General features: G+C 39.4%; 1 protein-coding gene across 1 annotated transcript in view; it reads left to right on the forward strand.

Annotated features, from left to right (window-relative positions):
* The window catches only part of ENPEP (glutamyl aminopeptidase), an 81,974-nt gene that overhangs the window by 3,621 nt on the left and 56,739 nt on the right, over positions 1-21,614 (forward strand). The window contains exons 2-3 of the mRNA XM_032333152.1: positions 9,096-9,237; positions 11,260-11,391. Coding sequence (XP_032189043.1) covers positions 9,096-9,237; positions 11,260-11,391 — 274 coding nt within the window. The remainder of the gene's footprint in view (positions 1-9,095; positions 9,238-11,259; positions 11,392-21,614) is intronic.

The following is a 21,614-nucleotide window of genomic DNA, read 5'->3' on the forward strand; positions in this document are numbered from 1 at the left end:
TGAGCTTCACTAAGGATTTAATGAGTTTTTAAAGCATTCCCAATTTGGGAGGGAAAGGCATAATATGAGGAAAAATATCCACCTTCAAGAGATTCTAAAAATTCATTAGTTGAACTGAAGACAAGTCAAAACTTTCAAGTGATTGTTGCAAAGTCTTTAAAATTGTTCCTTAGGTTGAGACAGTAGACACTTCATCTGAGTAAAGCCACCAAAGTATAAAAATTCTATACACTACAGGAAGACTGAAAAATATGGAAGAAGATTTCATTAGTAAATTTCTCTTATGGACTTTACATGTTTAAGAAAGCATTATACACTTAAATATATAGTATTCATTTGACTCTGAATTATTTTACTGTACCAATAAATTTTACCATAAAATACATATACTTGAGAGGTGATCTGAAACGTGGCAGTGCTAATGGCTGGCCAACAAATACCGAGTTACAGCAAGACTCCTGAGGGAGGCGGGCTCAGGTGGGTTCTCCTGGAGGACTGGTCACCCTGAGCTCAGCAGCTGTCCTTGGTAGCAGTTGAGGCTCTCAGGTTACCCAGCACATGGTTAGTGCTGCCCTGTACATGTGGTTTTGAAACAGTTCTGCACATACTCGGTAACCTCATTTAGGCTAAATGGAACGCTTTTTGTTTTTCTTGTTACGAAATATTTTAAGCGTATAAGGAGAGTCCATTGTTCTTCTTCTTCTTTTTTTTTTTTTGCAAGCCCATAAGTAACATTTTTGACAGTGCAAGGCTGTGGGGGTTCTCATCCCCAGTGCCCACGTAAGGATGCAAGAGTGAATTCACTGGGAGCAGCACTTTTCTTTCCTATTACATGGTGAGCTGCGTACTATTTGATGCTGATACAATTTAAAATGTCATCATAGCAATACATTTTTAAGCGTGCAGTCAAAGTATATTTTCTGACACTTCTGTATTATTGTAAAATTCAACTCCAGGGCCGAACATTCACAGTTGCCTGTTAGCATCGGGATGTTACCGTTGCAAACACAACACAAACTAAACATGAGTGTGCTCAGTAGTAACCAAAATTATTTGATTTGTGCAAATACAACCAGGACTTGACCTTGAACTTCAAAGGGAGGAGTCAACTCTCTGGGCTTCTTGTCCTCAAAACTTAGAGGCAAGAGGGGAGTTGGAGAAGAAGGTAGGGCCAGATTAGAGCTCCCTGGCAATGACAGCCATATTGTCTTGTTGGGAACAGAGTTGTACTGAGGCTTAGGATTAGAAAGTCTGAGAAGCTTAGAAGTTACTTTCCCTACTCTGGTCTTTTCCTTATGATCAGAAGAAGCCACTTTTAAAAGGACTGGAAGTTTTGGAGTGTTTTTCTGCCCACCAATACACTCCACACTCTCACTGTGTTCTGTAGTATTTCCAGTTGCTCTCTTCCCAAGCAGAGTTCCCCTCTCCTCACATCTCCAAAGTGAATACGATTTTCTTCTCTCCAAGGGCCAGCATTTCCTTCTCAGTGTTTGGACTACCCTTACACAGCATTTTCCAACTTACTATTCCACAGAGTTCCAGTTATAGGATATTAATAGCTATTGCCAGAAAAAAAAAAAAAAAAGCAGGGGAGGAATTCTGTGGCCAAATTAATTTGGGCAAAAATATTAAATAAAAAATGTTTCTTTCTTCCTTTCTTTTTTTCTTTTTCTTTTTCTTTTATTATTATTTTTTTTAATGATGGGACTTCTGAGAGACTTTTATGTAATATCCATTCTGAACCTCTAGAGGCTACCATGAATCTCTGGAGTATGCAGTTTCCCAACCATACAAGACTGTGGAATCTTCCATGGTTGGGAGTTGGGCTGTCCCTCTCTTGCTCACTAGCTAGAACAGTGAGTACTTAAATATTGATGAATGAATGTAGAGAAACATTTTCACATACAGGCTTTCACATGATTAATGTCCTTTGGTACATGCTGGGATATGCTACAGAGTCCCAGCCCTTTTCCCATTGAGGAGCCCAATTTCCACCAATAACCTCTCTATCTTCCCACTCAGTCAGGATGGACATTTTTTCCTTGATTCCTTTTCTCCCCATCTCCTTTAATGGAAGAGGAATTGATAAAATCTTTTTTTTTTTTTTTTTAACTTTGGGAAGCAGCCTTCATATTTTAAGAACTGAGAATCACTGGAATTAAGAGGAATTATAGGAATTTATAAGAAGGACAGATGTTTTCTAGTTTGGGTTTTCTGGGCGTTGACAGCATTGCTAGGATTGAAGCCAAATTCTGATACAATAGGGGAGTTGCAAAAGGCAAAGGCAAGTAAGAACATAAAAGCAGGTAAAAAGGAAAGGCACTAAATCCAAAAAATAGAGTGAGGATAAGAAATTAGTTTGTAGAAGAGGTTTATATGAAGAGGCTAACTAAATATAACTCTGGAAAACCTGTCAGGGAAAGGAAAGAAAGGATAGCCAATGGCAGGCTTGTAGGAAAAATTAACTGGTGCCTAGTTAGGTAGATGGTAAAGGAAAGAGCTAAATCCACGTGTGGGTATATGGGAGATTCTGCAGTGATCCTGGAGAGAGAAGATGGGATCAGGTAGGACGGTGATTTCAGAGCAGTCAGAAGAGGATGCAATGGAGAAAATAGGAGGCAACATGGTCAGGATTTGCAGATTAACTGACTGTGGGAAAGGGGTGTGTTAGTTATGGACATAGAATGGCCCAGATATCGGATCTGATAGCTCACACAGTTACCTGATCCTGGAAATAGAAGAGAAGAACCAAGTTTAGGAGGGAAGGTCATGAATTTGTTGTCAGATGCCTGTCAGGCATCCAGGAAGACACGTCCGGTAGGCATTTGGATAAATAAGTCTGAAGCACAAGGTTAGGGCTTATGAGAAAGATTAGGAGTCAAGTGGTAGCACGGCAGGAGGGAAACCAGTGAGATGATCTTGGTTAATGTTCACAGGTAGGGATCTATATACTCATTGGTGGATTTGAGCTTGACGTTTGAGTTGTATGTCAGTTTATTCATTATATTCTCAGATTGATATGTTGAGTTATCAGTTTAAGAATAGATTTTTTTTTTTTTTTGTCTTGTTACAACTTGTTGCTGGAAGCTTGGTAATTTCTTTTATTTTGGAAGCAAGGAAAAAAAGGAAATTTAACTTGACCTTGAACGCCTTTTATACAGAAAAAAAAATCAACTGGAAAATAAATTTAAATAATTAAGTGGTTCATCCAAACCACCACAGAAATATGCTAGAGTCTGGGGGCACCTGGGTGGCTCAGTCAGTTAAGCATCTGACTCTTGGTTTCAGCTCGGGTCATGATCTCAGTGTCCTGGGAATAGAGCCCGACACTGGGCTCCCCGCTCAGTGGGGAGTCTGCTTCTCCCTTTCCCTCCCCCTCCCCCTTGTTCACACACACGTGCTTTCTTTCTCTCTCTGTCTCTGTCAAGTAAATATATCCTTAAAAAAATACACTGGAGTCTGAATAATCTAGATGGGTTTTCTTGCATCAGTCAGCTCCCCTGCTTAATTCTGGAACCCTTTACTTATCTGCACAGACTCTTAGCAATTGTGGGTGCCTCCCCTCCATCAGATGGCCTTTGTTTAAGGTTTTCACCCAGACCTTGCCCTTTCTTTTGCTGGCTTAAGTTACTAAATTGCTGAACATAGCCCGAGAGTCTTCACTGGAAACAGTGCACCAGATGATTTATGAGGTAATCAAGTAATTCTTTTTAAAGTTGACTCAGAGTGAACTTGGTCTGTGACTTGCATCCTCACCTCCTCTTTCTCCAGCTTTCTCTAAAGTCACCTTGAATTGATGTGCTCAGAGAAGTCAGAGGGATTTCTTTTTGTAAATTAATAAGCTACACAGAATTGTATTTTTAATGTACTGGGTTTAGTAAGTGACTTATTAACATGACATAGGGAGGCCCCTATGGAAAAATGGTTGAGCTCAGCACATTTGCCTGGGATTATAATTATTCAGGACATGCTCAGGAGTCGCTCCTGAACATGCTGTGCTCTCAGCCAGGCTTTTCCCATTACTTTGCAGCACAACGCATCCAATTCTAAAAAGAAAGACGTTTTAATCGCCAAATAAAACCTCCCCAAAGAAGTTATGTTCTAAGGTTGTTTTGCATCTCATATACTTTGTTTTAAAATTTGTAAATGTTTGGAAAACTTCAGTAACTTCAGGTGGAATTTAGGATATAGAAATAGGGGCTTTTGAGTTATACAGGAGTTTGTGAGAAAAAAATCACAAGTTACCATTGAAAGATGTCATTATATTGCCGATGGTATTTACATACTGAGTGCTTTTGTTACAGTACAGCTACTCCTGTTTAATGGATGAATTTTGGAGTCTGTTCATTGTGGAACATGCATTCACAGAAAGCATAGTTAGCCTTCTGAAGTCAAAGAAAACTGATGAGATGTATCCTAATCCTAGCATGTAAATGTGAAGGGAATTTCAAATATATTGCTAGGTGCGGTCTACCCCTTCTCACCCCCACATAACCCTGGGAAGAGGTCAGATGTACTCTGGTAACCAGGTTTGATAGATCAGGACACTAAGAATCAGTATGTTTTGTGACTGGCACAAGATCACATTTTAAAGAGCTGAAGTAGGTTTGGAATCTAGGGATTTTTACTCTAAAAAGAGGGTTTTCCTCAGGGCATCTGGGTGGCTCAGTTGGTTAAGCATCTGACTCTTGATTTCAGCTCAGATCATGATCTCTGGGGGGGATTCCAGGGCGGAACCCCACATTGGACTTCCTGCTCAGTGGAGAGTCTGCTTCTCCCTCTGCCTCTTTGCCAACCCCCTCCCCCTGGTGTAGTATCTCTCTCAGATAAATGAATAAAATCTTTAAAAATGAAAAAAGAAGAGGGTTTTCCCCTCTTTCCCCCTCAAGTCATATTGGCTCTGCACTCTTAAAAACAAACAAACAAAAACAACAGTACATATGTGATAACCCTTCTGGTTGTTGAATGGAACTTTACCTACATCAATCACTGTAATTGAGCAGGACTTGGTGTGATTAACGTTCACTGACAGGACCACCAAGATGGACCAAACGCATGACACAGACACAACACCAACACCGTTCTGTTCCATAAAGACAGTTTCCAAGATACTTTAATTTAGGGAGGCAATTTTTGTGTACAATCAAGCACAACCTCTTTTTAAAGAGCTAAGGTGAGGAACCATTGAAAGTTATCTCTGTTGGGTACTTGGGGGTATGAACTTTAGCACAGAGCAGAGACTGAAATAGAGCATTTGGAAACCTACCAGCGGCTCTTGCTTTGGAAAGTGGACTCCACTCCCTTCTCACCCTGACCCTCCACCCTCTCTCTCAACCTCTCTGACTTGTGTGCATGCGCGCGCGTGCAAACACACACACACACACACACTTCCTATTCCCAAATTAGTTAGCTGGCTTATTTCCGAAGTGTGACTAAATTGAAACAGTTTTGCAGAGAGTGATTTTTCCTTTTCTTCTGCCTCTGGAAGAAACCAGAAGCCAGAAGAATTCAGAAGAAAAGGCAGCTGACTAAACATCAGGCTGGAGCTTGCTGGAGCTTGTTGTAAAACCTTAGTACCCTGGGAAAGCGTGCAGGTTTCTTTGTATCCTATGTGTTTGAGATTCTCTACAGTCTGCACGGTGTTAGAAACTTAACCGACTAAGCTGTTATCATCAAAAAAAAACTAATCAGTAATGACTCTACGGAAGAATAAATTCTCGAGGCTCTTCTGGATCAGTTATCTTGAAAGAATTTCAAACTTACAGAAAAATTACAAGAATAGTACAAAGAACTCCTAGAAACATTTTACTCAGATTCACCAATTGTTAACATTTTGTCCCACTTCCCCTCGCACCCCAGGCCTCTGTCTCTTTGTCTCTTTCTCCCTTTAGAGTATTGGACACATGATTTCCCTTTACATCTGAACATTCTGTATGTATTTCTTAAGTACAGGGACATTCTCCAACGTAAGCCCGGTGCAGTTATCAGAATCACAAAATTTAACATTGATAATCATATAATTATCTAATCCACAGCTATAATCAAATATCATCAATTAACCCGAAAATGCCCTTCTGAGCTGTTTTTTCTCAGTCCAGGATCCAGCCTGGATTCAAGCATTGCACTTCAGGTTATGCCTTTTTTAGATTCCTGCAAACTGGAACAGTCCCTTAGCCTATCTTTGCCTTTCACAGCCCTGATATTTTTGAAAAGTACAGGCCAGTTATTTTGAGAATGCTTCTCAATTTTAGTTTATCTGACTTTCCTCATGATTTAAAAATGCAAGTTAAGCAGTTTTTGTCAGAAATGTCACAGAAGTGGTGCCGGGTCCCTCTCAGGAAATCCTATCAGGAGGCAGATGACGTTGGTTTGTTCTGTGATTAGTGATTGTCATTGATCATTTGCTTCAGATGGTGCCTGACATTTTCTCCACTGCAAAGTTACAGTTTTTCTCGTTTTAAGTAATTTTTAGAGACATTCTTTGAAACCACTCAGATACTCCTTTCTTCATCAAACTGTCACCCTCTTGTTTTGGTATCCACTGATGATTTTTCTAAAGCCACCATTCCTCCTAAAATCACTAATAGGCAATCTACTGTTTAAAAAAAAAAAAAAAGGAAAAAATACCCACCAGCTTTCCTTTCCTCCCCCTACCCGCCAATATACATACCAGAACAAGGATTCATGGATTCTTATTTTAGTCAGTGGGTTATAATTTTATTATTTATTTTGACATTCTAATTTCCCCAGATTTGACCTAGTCTACTCGAGTGGGCTTCTGTGTCCTTTGACTTGTTCCTATGATTCTTTGATAACTTCCTTCCTTTGGGGTAAAGCAAGATGTTCCAGGATCATCTTTGGACTTTTCCTGACTCGTCACTGGAATTGGCCATTCCTCTGAGGAGTCTGGTTCCTTTTAGTAGAGAGTGGTATTTAGAAATCATCATCTGGGAATTCGATGTGCTCATTTGCTACAAGCTTGTCAGCTGCTAGTTCTGCTCAGCAGACAGAACTAGGAAATATATGTCTCAGTTTGGATTTTTATAGCCATCTACCTATATCTACATGAAAAATCGTTGCATTTACACCAAACCCACAATTATAATTCAATACCAAGGGTACATTCTAGTCTTTCCCTTTTACAGGGTTATAACTCTTTCCCCAACAGTGAGAAGCCTGCCTTCCATTATCTTCATTTTTTTTTTCATTTGCTCAAGCCTAGAATACAGAAAAGGTTGTTTCTGAATTGCTAACTATACCACTGCAAAATACCACTTACTTGCTACAACTTAATGTTCATTTACAATGATTTTTTGGTAGAATTTATATATGTTAAACACACAAATCTAATGGACACAATTCAATGAATTTTGACAAATGCATACATCTTAGTTACCCACAACCCTTTTAAGATATAGATGTTTTTTCGGTCATCCCAGCAAGTTCCTTCCCTCAGTCAACTGTCTCCCAAAAGTCAGCCACTTTTCTGGTTTTAATTTCTACAGATTAGGTTTCTTGGCTGAGCTTTTAGCAAGTAATTTTTATATTTAGGGAGTTTTGTTTTTTAAGAAATTCAAAAATATTTTAAGTTCTTATAGATGGATGTTGACCTATGGCATATTATTTCCCAGATAAATTTATGTATATAATACATTCTTGAACCAAAATGAAATACAGACGCTTACCATGGCCCCTGCTGACCAGCTAAACTCTCCTGTGGCCCCAGTCCCTCTGATTCACTGGACTTCAGCCACGCTGGACACCTTTCAGGTCTTCAACCATATTAAGTTCTTTTCCACTCTAGCAACTGGGCCTTTGCTGTTCTCTGTTAGAATACATTTTTCATATGCTTACCCTGTATGGTTTTTTTCTTATCATTCAAATCTCAGCAAAGCATTACCTACTCCTAGAGATTGTGCCTGAATCTTTTACCTAATGGTGCTCACAATTTTCCTATGTTCTTCTCTGTCGCTTCCCCTGTTTTATTTTCCATATATCTCTCATCACTCTCCTGAAGTGTTTATTTAGTCTTTGTTATTTCTTCAGCCCCTAGGATAATGCCTGGCAAATGTGTTTGTGTGTGTGGTGTTAAGGCGGGGGAGGGGTATGGGAGGAAAGGTTTCAGTAAGAATTGGACTAAGGAAAGATCTAATGATTTAGCTCGGTATTCTTTTTCATATACCCGAAGGACAAAATATTTTCCTCACTCAGATTGTTAATGAACATGTCAACATTGCTTTCTTTGTTTGCTGTTGCAAACACCTTCTTTCTTCCCTAATTTTTACTTTGCTTACTCTTCTAATGAGCAGATAGACAACAGCTTACAGTGATATAACCACGTGTAAAAATATATGTTCTTTTATTTTTCTGAGCAGTTACTCAGAAAAGAATATTTCCACTTTGAAATGTTGGAAACATTAAACATCAACATTTTAATTTACATGGGCGTTTGTCTAGTTAGAGCCATTAAAAAAAAAAAATGCTGTCTCTTTTCAAAAGCAGGTTTTTAGTCTGGCCAAAGGTTGTTTCACCTGGGAGATTACTCAGAGCTTTTCGTTTGCATGGAAATGAAATTGGAATTTGTCCCTGGTGCAACATAAATAAGAAAGAATGTGTCATGAGGGACAAGAGCTGGGGATTCTGGAAGATACTCCTCTGCTTTGTGACAGGACACAGCTGTTCCCTCTCACAAGGACAATTAGAAACAAGTCCTTGAGTTTGGCTTTGCGTTTATCTACTTGTTGCTCAATGGCTTTCGGGTGGAAAGAGTGATAGCTCCTAATTGGACTTATTTTTGTTTATCTACGTTTCACAGATTTTTAATTATGGCACCAAAATAGTAAATGATTCATACAAAAGATTGCAAGCAGTTTCCAGACATTCATTTCTTTGTTAACCTGAAAATTCCAAAAAGACCGTGACAACTATTTGATTGTTTTCTGGATGGAAGGTCATTTTAAGAAATGCAGTATAATCACATAGTGGTTATAATTATATGCAGTTGTAATCACACAGTTGACTTTTTGTATAGGAATAGAAACACAGGGGCTGTCAGAAGAGGTGACATGTATTTTGTTTGTGTGTTTGTTTCTAAGGAGCATAGCGGCCACTGATCACGAACCAACAGATGCCAGAAAATCCTTCCCTTGTTTTGATGAGCCCAACAAAAAGGCAACTTACACAATATCCATCATCCACCCCAAAGAATATCAGGCAGTTTCAAATATGCCAGTGGAGGTAAGCCCTTTATGTATTTTTTTGTTTATGCAGATTGTCTATTTATAGTATCAGGTAAGTTATCTTCTTTTGCTATGAGAGAACCCACTGAATTCTAAAATTAAATGTGCTCTCACAGTTCATGTAGAGGCCTGAAAACGCACTTTGGCAATCTCTCTTCTTTGATTTCTAAAAATCTTTAACCTCGCATATCATAGGTCAAAAAGCCACGGTTGGGCTCCAAACAAGAATAAAAAAGTAGACACTCCTCAGATGGGCTGTGCTTAACTGAATGAATCCCCTAGTTCTGACAGACTAATAACCAACTCAATGAATGAGAGGCTTTAAAACATTTTTGGACCTGGTCATTCTTCCTGCTTTTCATTTGAATATAAGCCCAGTGTTTAAGATAGAGCTACTGCAAAAACTTATTGGAGGACAGAATCCAAGTCCAGGACAACCCATGCCCATAGATTTTCTAGTAAACGAGTACTGCTCATGAAACGTTAACAAAAAATAGGGTCCAGCAATTTCTGTCTATATAATTGCTGGCATAAGGCTTTTTCTCCTATTACCCTCAATCACAGAATGAGTAATGCAGCCAACTGAAGTGTCATTACCTAAGGATGAGGGTTATTGTACCTTATACCTATAATAAATGCACATATATTGACATGTAAAAAGGTTGGGCTCATCCTTAGATACAATGTCATCTACCTAATACCAGAAAAACACCTTGCCTAAGTTGTATCTCCCGTCTTTCTGATCTTCTATGTGAAATGCCATCATTGACATTAATCCCTTTTAATGGTAAATATTCCTCCAAAAAGCAAGAACCAAATAAAGCAAACCAAAGCTTTGAGAGGGTTAAAAAGTAAATCATTGTCTGCACCTCCCAATGTGAATTCGTTTATCAGTTTGTTTTCTTCTGGTGTTGGTCACCCAACCCATTGAGTTTTGACTGGAGAAGAAAGAGGAGAGGATAAACTTCAAGTCTGACCCACTAATCTAGAAGACTGGGTCAGGGTAAAAGGCCCTTTGAATGTTCCATCTGGAAGGAGGAGGGCAGATGGGAGGAGAGAGGATGCAAACCTTACCGGCCTCTGCTTTAGACCTCCCAGATGACCTTTGCGTTTTGCAGAGTGTATTTCCTCCCCCATCACTCATTCCAGACAGTAGTCCTGGTAGAAGGAGAATATTCTAGGTCATTAGGAGATCAAAATTGACACTGCTAGTTCTTACTGTAGAGTAACTTTGCTGATGCTTGCATGCTTCTCTCCCAGCACTTGCCCTCACAGGCTTACTTGTCAAGGAGCACTCATTCTAGTCCAGCCTTCCTCACTTAATTCCCCAAGAAGGCTTCTCAGCTTCCCCCAGTGGGGACTTATTATGTGGCTGCAGGGTCCACGGAAGTATTGAAACAATGGTAGCAGGAGTTGGGCAAGTATCCATGGATAGAGTTGGACTGGTGATTGGCGGCAAGGAAGGCAGTGCTGGCATGGACAGCAAACTGGACAGGTGGAATCAGTAGTGACATCAAGGAATGAAATCCTTCTCTCTGTCCGTGGTAACCAAAGCAGTGACTTTAGTGATGATGATACCTTGGGTCTTTGATGGAGACCCCAGCGATGGAAAAGAGAACCCACCAGCCTGCTATGGCTGGTACAGTGACTGCCCTCCCTTGCTCCCTGGGAGCATGAGCCTTTTCTTCATTGATGGAGCTGGTCTCCCCTCAAATTTTGGTCAGGATTATGGTCAGGATCATGTATTAATGCACAAAGACAAACTCCTGCATCACAGTCAAAGTTCTGTACTTCCTTGGGAAACCTCATATAGCACACAGCCGAATCACTCTTTCACAGGACTAAAAATAAATGCCTTTTCCTTCGGTCTTTTTCTTTTATCACCATACAGGAGTAAGAAGAAATGTTATCCCTAAGCTCTGACAGACAGACTGAAAAGCCAGATTTGGAGAAATAATTTGTTTGTTGAGTATGTGATTGATCTTTTGATCAACAAAAGGTGATCTTTTGTTTTCAATAGAAAGAAGAGTCGATGGACGATAAATGGAATAGAACAACTTTCAGGAAGTCCGTCCCTATGAGCACTTACCTGGTGTGCTTTGCTGTACATCAGTTTGACCGTGTTGAGAGACTGTCAAAGCGGGGAATACCTGTGAGTCCCATTATACTTTTTAAGATTTCCTACCTATGCATTTGTGGTTAATTGTCTATGGTTTTTGAACAGTTTTTCTCCTCACATAACAGACGGGGAAAGCCCATTAGTTCTCGGGATCCGTGAGCCTGATGATAGATACACTGAATAATCCAGAACATTGTAAGCCAAAAGGACATGTGTGAAAAGTAAACAAACATGACCAGCATAGGAATGACTAGTTTGAGATTATTTTGAAAAGAAAATTCACTATTAAAACCAAAGCAAGCTCCCAAGTACATCAGCACAAATATATTAAATTATTTGAGTGTGCCCAATTTAGTGAAGTGGTTGAGTATGTGTGTTTGGGTGGGTCATGGTTGGAGACCAGCGAGGCAAGAGGAGACTGTAGGAAGATGAGTACCCTTCAGAGTCTGGAATGCCATTCCTACATGTAATTCAAAATAAGACAACAACAAATTGTCAAAAAATATTTTTTAAAGTGTGAGAGATAAAGAAGCTTTTTAAAATCAAGATGACCAGGATGCCTGGGTGGCTCAGTTGGTTAAGTGTCTGCCTTCAACTCGGGTCCTGATCTCAGGGTCCTGGAATCGAGCCCCACATAGCAGGGAGTCTGCTTCTCCCTCTGCCCCTTCCCCTCCACCTGCTCCTCCACCCCACTTGTGCTCTCTGGCATGTGCACATGTGCTCTCTCTCTCTCTCTCAAAAAATAAATAAAATCTTGGGGCACCTGAGTGGCTCAGTGGGTTAGTGGCTCAGTGGGCTAAAGCCTCTGCCTTCGGCTAGGGTCATGATCCCAGGGTCCTGGGATCAAGTCCCACATCGGGCTCTCTGCTCAGCAGGGAGCCTGCTTCCTTCTCTCTCTCTGCCTGCCTCTCTGCCTACTTGTGACCCCTCTCTCTCTCTCTCTGTCAAATAAATAAAAAAATCTTTAAAAAAATTTAAAAATAAATAAATAAATAAATAAATAAAATCTTGAAAATAAAATAAAATAAAATAAAATAAGATGACCAATTCAATAATTTTCTTTTGAAAATGCAAATACTTTTACCTAATTAGTCTTCTCATTTTGGAGTCTCCCATTTTGCTTCTGCCCTAAACACTTGCTCAATCTGTCTTTTGGTTAGTTCACCTCTGTGCAACATACTACATATATAAAACCTCATACTCTTAGCAATATAACTTTTTAAGGAAAAAACCATCATCATTCCTATTTTACAGATGAGAGAAGTGAAATTTAATATGTTTAAGTAATTTGCTCAAAATCACCCACGTGGCAAGTGGTGGAGACTCCAAATCTTTCCAAATATCGTGCCCTGCTGTACCTTCTGAAATATGATATTCTAAAAATATGTTTACCTCTTTACCAATCACTGCAAGGAAGGGATGAAACTACCTCCCGCGGGAATTTACCTTAAGGTTAAGCAGTAGAAGTCAATTGTGATTGCCAGCATGCTGTCTATAGTGTGTCCAGATTGTAGCAAATGGGGGAATGTCCTGAGACCTTTTCAAAGGCACTGTGTATCAGTCATCCCTTACCACATGCGTTGCTTTGATGTGACCTTCAGTCATGGTAAAGAGCGCTGTTGGGGGCTAATAGATAATATTAGGTGTAAAACAGAAATGCCACTGGAAAAAGGAAATGGTTTTTCTGTGCTGTGCACGTCACCGCTGGTGCTCTTCCCGTAGAGGGGAAAGCATTAGTCCAGCTTCTTTTCTCTTCTGTCTCACAGCAGTCATAGAATTTTTGACTGGAGGTGCTTTCTTCATCCCCTGCAGTTGAGTTGCACGAATGTCTTTCGTTGTGTGCAAGTGTTTTCACACCAATTTTTAAACATGATGATTATGTTTGGGGCAAGTTTTTAAATTTTGGGTAGAAATGCCAAGGCAAAGCAAAAAGCTTAAACAATTCATTAATGATGACGTAATTTCCTAAATGAAGACCATGCAACCAAGCAATCAGCAAAATGTCAGGCTTCTTGGTATTATTTCCCACAGTGACAGTATGTTTGCATTTCCAGTGTGACTCTATCACCTGGTCCTCTGACCAAGGACACTTATCTGTAAGGTGGTGACGCTGACTGGTTGAGTCATTAGAGCCTGTACCATCTAGTGATGGATTTTATATAGAGGATTTGGATGATATAATGGAAAATATAATTTGGCAGAAGATCCCGATGGCCTTGAAGTGGTAAATATTTCATAAATATCAGAGCTAAGCATATAACATTTGGTCGTAAATTTGGTGACGTTTTCGCCATCTGGTTGGGAAATGAATATTGTCATAATACATTGCTTTCTGGTCACCTATTTGGTAAGAGAGGAACAGAAAGCCATAATCTCCTTGGACACTTCCAAGAGACTCTGGGTCAGAAGAAAGCAGTGAAAGTGAGCATGGAGCTTAGTAAAGTGGGTGCTTTTCCTCCCACCCTGTCTACAGAAGACATGCAACCAGATTTTGCCCTCCTGCAAAACCTGGTAGGCTGTTTTCTACAAAAGGTGAACAGAACCTTGTAAGAAATCTTAAGACATCTAGTATGAATGTCAGCTTGTGGTAAATTTCGCCTCATTGGCATTTGAGAAGGTCCCCGCCTGGCTTTTCCTACCCACTCCCTCTAAATTGAAATCTAACAGCACGCAAGCACAAATGCCCCAGTGCAATTTCCCACTCCAGAAAGAATTACCGGGAAACCAAACTACATAAGTCTACCTAAATGTGACAGCGGCGGGAACACAAACCAACTCTGCTGCGTTCTTAGAGCTGAACAGACAACTTCAGATCAACAGGTGTATGAAGAAACATAAAAGAGAAAACCCAAGACAAATAAACAGAAAAACACAGTGGGGGCAAATAGTAATAACTGGGGAAAGTAAAGAGAATCCCCCCCCAAAAAAAACTGTAAAAAATGAAACTTTCTCACACATACAGTCTTCAATTATTGCTCTTGGAGATTCAGGAAGGTATGATCACCATAAAATAGAACAGAAAGCTATGAGAAAACAATGAGAAATCAGTAGCCAGAGTTTAGATACATGATTTCCAAAGCATAACCTACCTGGCCCTGACCCTCAGGAACATGTTACCAATTATCAGTTGACCTGTGCCTTGAGTTCTGCCCATTGCTTTATATTTTTATCAAGTCCGTGGAGATTTTGTTTAAAGTCCTAATGTGTCTTGTGGGTTTTTCATTTTTACATTGCACCTGTCATTCCTGTATATGGGGGTACATCAGATCTTCAGGTTACTGTAGCATCTTGACCCAAAGTCCCTGTGTTTCTATTTAAGTTAAAACAAACAAACAAACAAACTAGGTAGTTTTTGGGTAATACAATGCTTTTAGTAGAAATTTAATAAGCCCAAAGGCCATTCTTTTTTTTTTTTTTTTTAGAGATTTTACTTATTTATTTGAAAGAGAGAGAGAGCGAGAGCTTGCACAGTAGGGGAAAGGACAAGAGAGGGAGAGGGACAAGCAGACTCATCACCCAGTGGGGTGTCTATGTGGGGCTTGATCCCAGAACCCTGAGATCAGGGCCTGAGCCAGAGTCAGACACTTAACCAAATGCGCCACTGAGATACCCCCAAAGACCATTCTTATCCACTTTACTTCTGACAGTATTATTCTGGTACAGCAATCATTTGCTATTTATAATCAGATTATACTGTGTGATCAAGAATCATTAGTACCCTGATTAAATTCTCTTGGAGGTGTTCGCCATTCTGGCAGTAATTCCTTTATATCAGCAAACAAGAATCCAGACCTATGTTCTTCTTGTTTACTGGAGACTGCATTGTTTTTATTAGTAGTTGAACGATTCAGTATTCTTAAAATGTCCTTGTTTCTCATGAGAAAAAATCAGATCAGAGAACTGATCCCAAAATATTGTTAAGAAGAAAGGTAACTTAAAAAAAAGAAGAGAAGAAGAAAGGTAACTGAGTTTGGAAGGTAGCTCCAAAGACTTTTAACTCTGTATATTTCTTTTTTTTTTTTTTTAATATTATTTGCATTAAATTTTGATTCAGTCCAAAAAAACCCAGAATAACTTGAAGGGTTACTCCAAGTAATTTAGCGACAACTGAGGCCAGCCCTTGATGGAAAGAGATTTTAAACTCTGTTGGTAAGAAAACTTCTGAGGCCTTTTTCAGGTTTAGTTGATTGTTTAAGGGTTTTAAAGTAAATAAAGTCTTTAGGTATTTATCCAAAGAAAATGAAAACACAAACTCAAAAAGATATATGTGGTCCTATGTTCATTCCAGTGTTATTGACAGCAGCCAAGATATGGAAACAACTTAAGTGTCCATTAGTGGACAAATGGATAATTACACACACACATACACACACACAGAGGAATATTATTCTGCAATTAATGAATGAAATCTTGCCATTTGTGACAACATAAGTGCATCTTCAGTGCTAAGTGAAGTAAGTCAGAAAGAGAAAGACATACTGTGTAATTTCACTTACATGTGGAAGCTAAAAAACAAACAAAACAAAAATAAAAATATACTGAAAAAATAGGCTCATAGATACAGAGAACATGTTGGTGGTTGCCAGAGGCAGGGGGGTGGAAGGTGGGTATAATGGGTGAAGGGGGTCAGAAGGTACAAACTCCCATTTATAAAATAAATAAGTTATGGGAATGTAAAAATAAAATAAATGAAATCACTGAATTCTATTTTGAAAAACAAAACTTAAAAAAAAAACATGTTCAGTACAAAATGTGGAGATTATATGACTTTTTCACTTAAGTGAATTAACTCCTGAATTATCAACAAAATGTGCTGTATTATTTTTATAGGAGTCAAATTATGGGAAACAATGTCCTTGATAAAAATGTCATTAACCTGACAGGTTAGTTCAGAGTTTTCCACTGGGCTATATTGCATTCCATTTTCAAATCCAGAACAACATGGATTATGAATGTATTTTTAAATTTTAAAAATTATGGGTTAAATACACATACATTATTGAAAATTTGGACCAAAAAAGTGGATAGAGGGACGCCTGGGTGGCTCAATGGGTTAAGCCACTGCCTTTGGCTCAGGTCATGATCTCAGGGTCCTGGGATCGAGTCCCGCATCAGGCTCTCTGCTCAGCAGGGAGCCTGCTTCCCTCTCTCTCTCTCTGCCTGCCTCTCTTTCTACTTGTGATCTCTGTCTGTCAAATGAACAAATAAAATCTTTAAAAAAAAAAGTGGATAGAAAACAAGGAAAATCACCCATGTTACCGTGTATAAAATCATTTTAAGTTATTAGCTTTAAGAAGTACATTTGACCTATGACTTTAGTAACTTAGTCAGAATTTTTAGTTTTGCGCTAATCTTCCAGGAATCAAATTAAAAACAAGTTACATGGTAAGGGCGATCCTGTTCCTGAGAAACAGTAAGTTCTAATTAGGTCTTGGGTTTCTTTGGGCATTTGACCTCTGTCTTTTGTAAAGAAGCATATGCAAAAAGTTACCTTTCTGGAGATTATTTCAACTCTAGTCTCTCCTTGGCTTTCATGAACGAGGGAAGAAGTTGAGGGGGACTGCTCACTAAGGGAGTGCTAGTTTTACCCATTATTTAGGTTTATACTATAACCATATTGATTTGATTAACTCAGTAAGAGAGATTATAGTGTGCCTGCTTCCAGAAAGCTACAGGATCATTCCTGAATAGTTGCACTGGAATTACACGTTTGAGTGAATCCTTCCTACTTGTCTGTACCTTCTTACTTCCTTCTGGCTAAGTCCATTATTTGTCTGGATTGGAAAGATTGGTTAAGGGCAGGAAACAGGGGTATGGTATTTGTTTGTTTTAATAAGCTTTATATTTTAGAGAAGGTTTAGGAGTTTTTTGCCATGGATTTTCATTTATGCATTCCCTCACATGGAAATAGTCATTAGAAATGTTTCATTGTTTTATACTCAGATATGTTTTTAAATTTCTTATTTTGAGGTAATTTTAGAATTAGGGATTGCAAAGATACAACAGAGTCCCTATGCCACTTTCACTCAGTTTATGCCACAGCTAACATCTCACAAAACCATTTATCATCCATTCATCAAAACTAAGAAATTAGGTTTGTGCAAAACTATGAACTAGACTACAGACTTTCTTTGAATTTCACCAGTTTTCCCACTAATTGCTTTTTTTGTTCCAGGTTCTAATAGATGATACCACATTGTGCTTAGTCATGATGTCTTCTTATTTTTGTCCAGTCTATGGCATTTTCTCAGTCCTTCCACATTTTTAATGATCTGAATACTTTTGAAGGTCAGATATTTTGTACAATGTCCCTCAAGTTGAGTTTGTCTGATGTTTTCTCATGATTTGCGTGGGATTTTGGATTTGAAGGAAAAATAACACAGAGCTAAGGTACCCTTCTCATTAGATCACGTCAGGGGGTAGGTGCTATGAACACAACTTAGTACTGGCAAGGCTAATTTTGATCACTTGGTTAAGGTGATGTCTGCTAGGCTTCTGTAGTATACATTACTATTTCTCTTTTCTGTATTCTATCTCTTATAAGTGATCACTAAGTACAGCCCATTCCCAAGAGGAAAGGGATTAAGCCCCACTTCCTGAAGGAAAGACTATCAGAAAATTTATGGAGATATATTTTAGCCTTAGTAATGAATAAATATTTACAGGGTGAGATAACTAAAGGTTATATACCTATCGTATTTCTCCTTAAACTTTGACCACTAATTTTCTTACTCATCAGTGGATCTTGCCCACCTCTATTCTTGTTACATTCTAATGACAATTTTCTACTGCCCCAGAGCTATTTTTGATGTAGGTTTACCTTATTATTTAAAAGGACATTTTTGCTATGGCTTTGTGAAGCTTTCAAAATGACTTTAATCTTAATAATGTTTTTATGAGCTTTTTAAAAAGAATTCATTTCTCTACTGGAAGGGCTATTCTAATTTCATGGCTCTTAATCTTCCCCAAAAGAATGTATTCATTTCAGGAAGCCATAGAGGATCGATAATGATTCGTATTCTTGATTTAAATTTGCAAAAGTGTAAATATAATATGAATTAAAAGTACTATAAAAGTCTATGAGGTAAGTTAGACGTTTTAAAATTTGGTTTTTGTCCTAAAAAAAATTATACTGCACTAATGATTATCATCAAGCCTCAAACAACTTCAGTTTTGACTCAAATGAAAAGTAAGCTACTCACAAACCCTTGGGGGAGCCCAGGTGAAGGTGCTAGGCTGTTTCTCAAACAGCACCTCCCAGCAGCTGAGTTCCAAACCCAGAGTTCTGGCCACTTTTGAACCTGCAAAGCCAAGGCAGAAAAATAGTCCTTAGTCCCCCACCCCTGGAGCCACGGTTTTGCATATTTATGATGATTTTTCTGTGGGGAATGGGCAAGCTCAAACTTAGGAAGAAGAGACCACATTGTTGGGATCAGGCAGCCTCAAACAAAACTTGAAAAACCGTCGGTGTACCACCCCTGCTTTCTGTCGAGTATTCCTCCGCCACAACGCTGCCCGCCGCCGGAAGAACATGCGGAGGAACACAGGCTTCGCGATTCAACACACGGGCGGCATATCTAAGTACCACCAGCCCTGTACCTGTAGGGCGCGTTTCTGGACTTATAAACGAAGTGGAATTATTTTCTCTTGCTCAGCCTGGCTACGCGGGCAATGGTAACGAAACAACCAGTCAGATTATTTTGGTAGCTTTTTTGAGCCCTGGCCGTGTGCACGGGGAGGAAGTTAAGGCCGGATGGGAACCAAAGATGCTAAGATACCTGTGGTTCAGTTGCCATGTGAAGCAGGTGGTCACTGCTGTCCAGTGTCACCCAAGTGGGTTTTCGGGTCTTTGCTGGTCATATCATCTCTTACAATGCCAAAGATCTCGCCCTGTGTTTAGAGGCCCTGTGGAGATCCTGGGCCTTATATAGCGGTGTCCCTACTTGGAGCAGTTCAGGTAAGACTATAAAACCTCAAGAGGTGAACAGGTGTTAAACCTGCGAAATGATCGACGGCGGAAAGCCAGGCCGTTGCCAATCGGTCAAGTATATTTAATAGGCAAAATATAAATAATAGAGATGGTGCTATGAATTATGCTGGGACAAGAGATGTACACAGATAAGCAATAGACTTATATTCCTTGTCCATTCCTGGGCAAACCTGGATGGCGCAGTCCACAAGGACAGTAGGACGTGGAGCGGGGGCACAGCTGACCTATCGTGCTCTCAGGCGGCTGTGGGAACCCTGCAGGCATTGACTTGGCTTCTGACCAGGGCGGTGGTGATGGTGGTGGCTGGCAGTCTGTTCAGGCCAATGCCTCTCTGTTCATAGGGACTTTCTGTGTTCAGGGCCTTCACCTCTGACCCTGATGCGTCCTTCCACAGTCTTGACTCCTTAGCCTCACTACCTTTCTCTGGTGCAGGTAATTCTAGCGTAGTTTTTTGAAGGAGAGATGGGCCCCCCTCTGTTCTCTTTCCAATCTATTGTTACAGCATAAATTCTGCAGGTTGCTTTTTTTCTTGGCCCTCTGCTTTTAAATCCCAAAGCACTTCTAACCAGTCTTTGGCAAATCTAAAGGTTTTGGCTTTCAAATTTATTGTGTGGGCAGGAAAAGCCTATTTTGGCAGTCAAACACTTTTACTTTTTTCCCGCTGGTATCATCCTAATGTCCCTACTGGTAATGGGGTTATCACTCACCTATAAGGAAGGGCAGACAAAGAAAATTACAGAGATTAATCATTCAATGTCTTATCAGCAGTGATACCAGTGTTCTCAATGGGATGCATAAAACTCTTAACATGTCAAGCCCTACTTTATGCACTAGCTTATTTAATGCTCCTTGTCACTCCGTGAGCCAGGGGCTGAGGTGAACTTGAATTTGCAGCCAGGGAGAGTCAGTTTTCACTCTTAGAGGAGGGAGAGGAGACAGGATGATACAATAAAAACCCAACTTTGGACTGAAGACTACTGTCAGTTTTGCCTTAGTCTTCATGTTTCTCATGTACACAATGAGGAAGTTTATTTTTAAAACCCTTCAAGCTCTAAAATATGAAATAGAGGTATACAGTTCTTACCCAAAACTGGATGGCTAGGGGTGCCTTGTGGCTCAGTCGGACAGTAGGCAGAGAGGCAGGCAGAGTAACAGGTAGAAGCAGGCTCCCTGCTGAGCAGAGAGCCTGATGCAGGGCTTAATCCCAGGAACCTGAGATCATGACCTGAGCTGAAGGCAGAGGCTTAACCCAATGAGCCATCCAGGCATCCCAACTATTGCATATTTTTGAGTACCCACAGCAGCATCTGGGGCAACACCTTACAATCAGAGAGTCATTATTTACAAAAATAGGCGTATTCTTGAAGTGAGATGATGATAAAAAGATGATTAAAAAACTACTATTTGTTCAGGTCAAACAAGACTGCCAAATTAGTGTGCTCTGAACATATAAAAAGCTTTTTATTTTCAGAACTCTTTGGACTTTCTAATTGTGGAAACTAGAATAGTGGGACTTAACAGTGAGGCAAAAAATTATATCGTATTACTGTGAATATGCCAGATTCGTAGAATTGATGTGTAGAGTGAGACATTGCACAGAATGCGTTTATCACATTACCTGAAAATTTTAAATGCTCAGTAGGACTAATGATTAATCATAATGATGACACATGAAGGAAGTGACCACAACCAGTCAGGTTCCTAATTTTCGTGGACAGAAATTCCATCTCTCAAATTCCTGAAATCGCTTGAGTGAAAGGGACAATATGAAGAACTGTGGAAGTCTTCTTTACAGGCAGTTCCCATATGATAAGAGAAAAGTAACAACAATAATGATAATGATAAAGTATATAGATATATCACACCTCCCAAAGGAATAATCAGCTGAGTATATACATTGGAAAGTATAGACCTGAGATCTGACACCAGCTCCATAGATTCCGTGTTATAAGATATGACTAGTAGTATCCAACAGTGGTATATCTAGGTAATTTGATTTACTTAGGAAACATATTATCTCTAAAAACCAAATATAGGTTTTTGAAGGCTTACAAACTTGATACTTCTATATAAGATTATAAAGCTTAAATGTAAACTTCGTATTTGACCTTTAACAGAACCCTTGAATAATAAAGGATGTATGTCTCTTTTAGAAGGCAGGAAGAAGAAAGAGTGTATGTGCATATCTCCCTCCTCACTCCATGCCGTTTCAATATTGCCAGTCATAGGCTTTAAAAAGTCACCTTAGTGCAACAAGCTTGTAAAC

This window comes from Mustela erminea, chromosome 2 (assembly GCF_009829155.1).
Source record: "Mustela erminea isolate mMusErm1 chromosome 2, mMusErm1.Pri, whole genome shotgun sequence".
Lineage (NCBI taxonomy): Eukaryota > Metazoa > Chordata > Mammalia > Carnivora > Mustelidae > Mustela > Mustela erminea.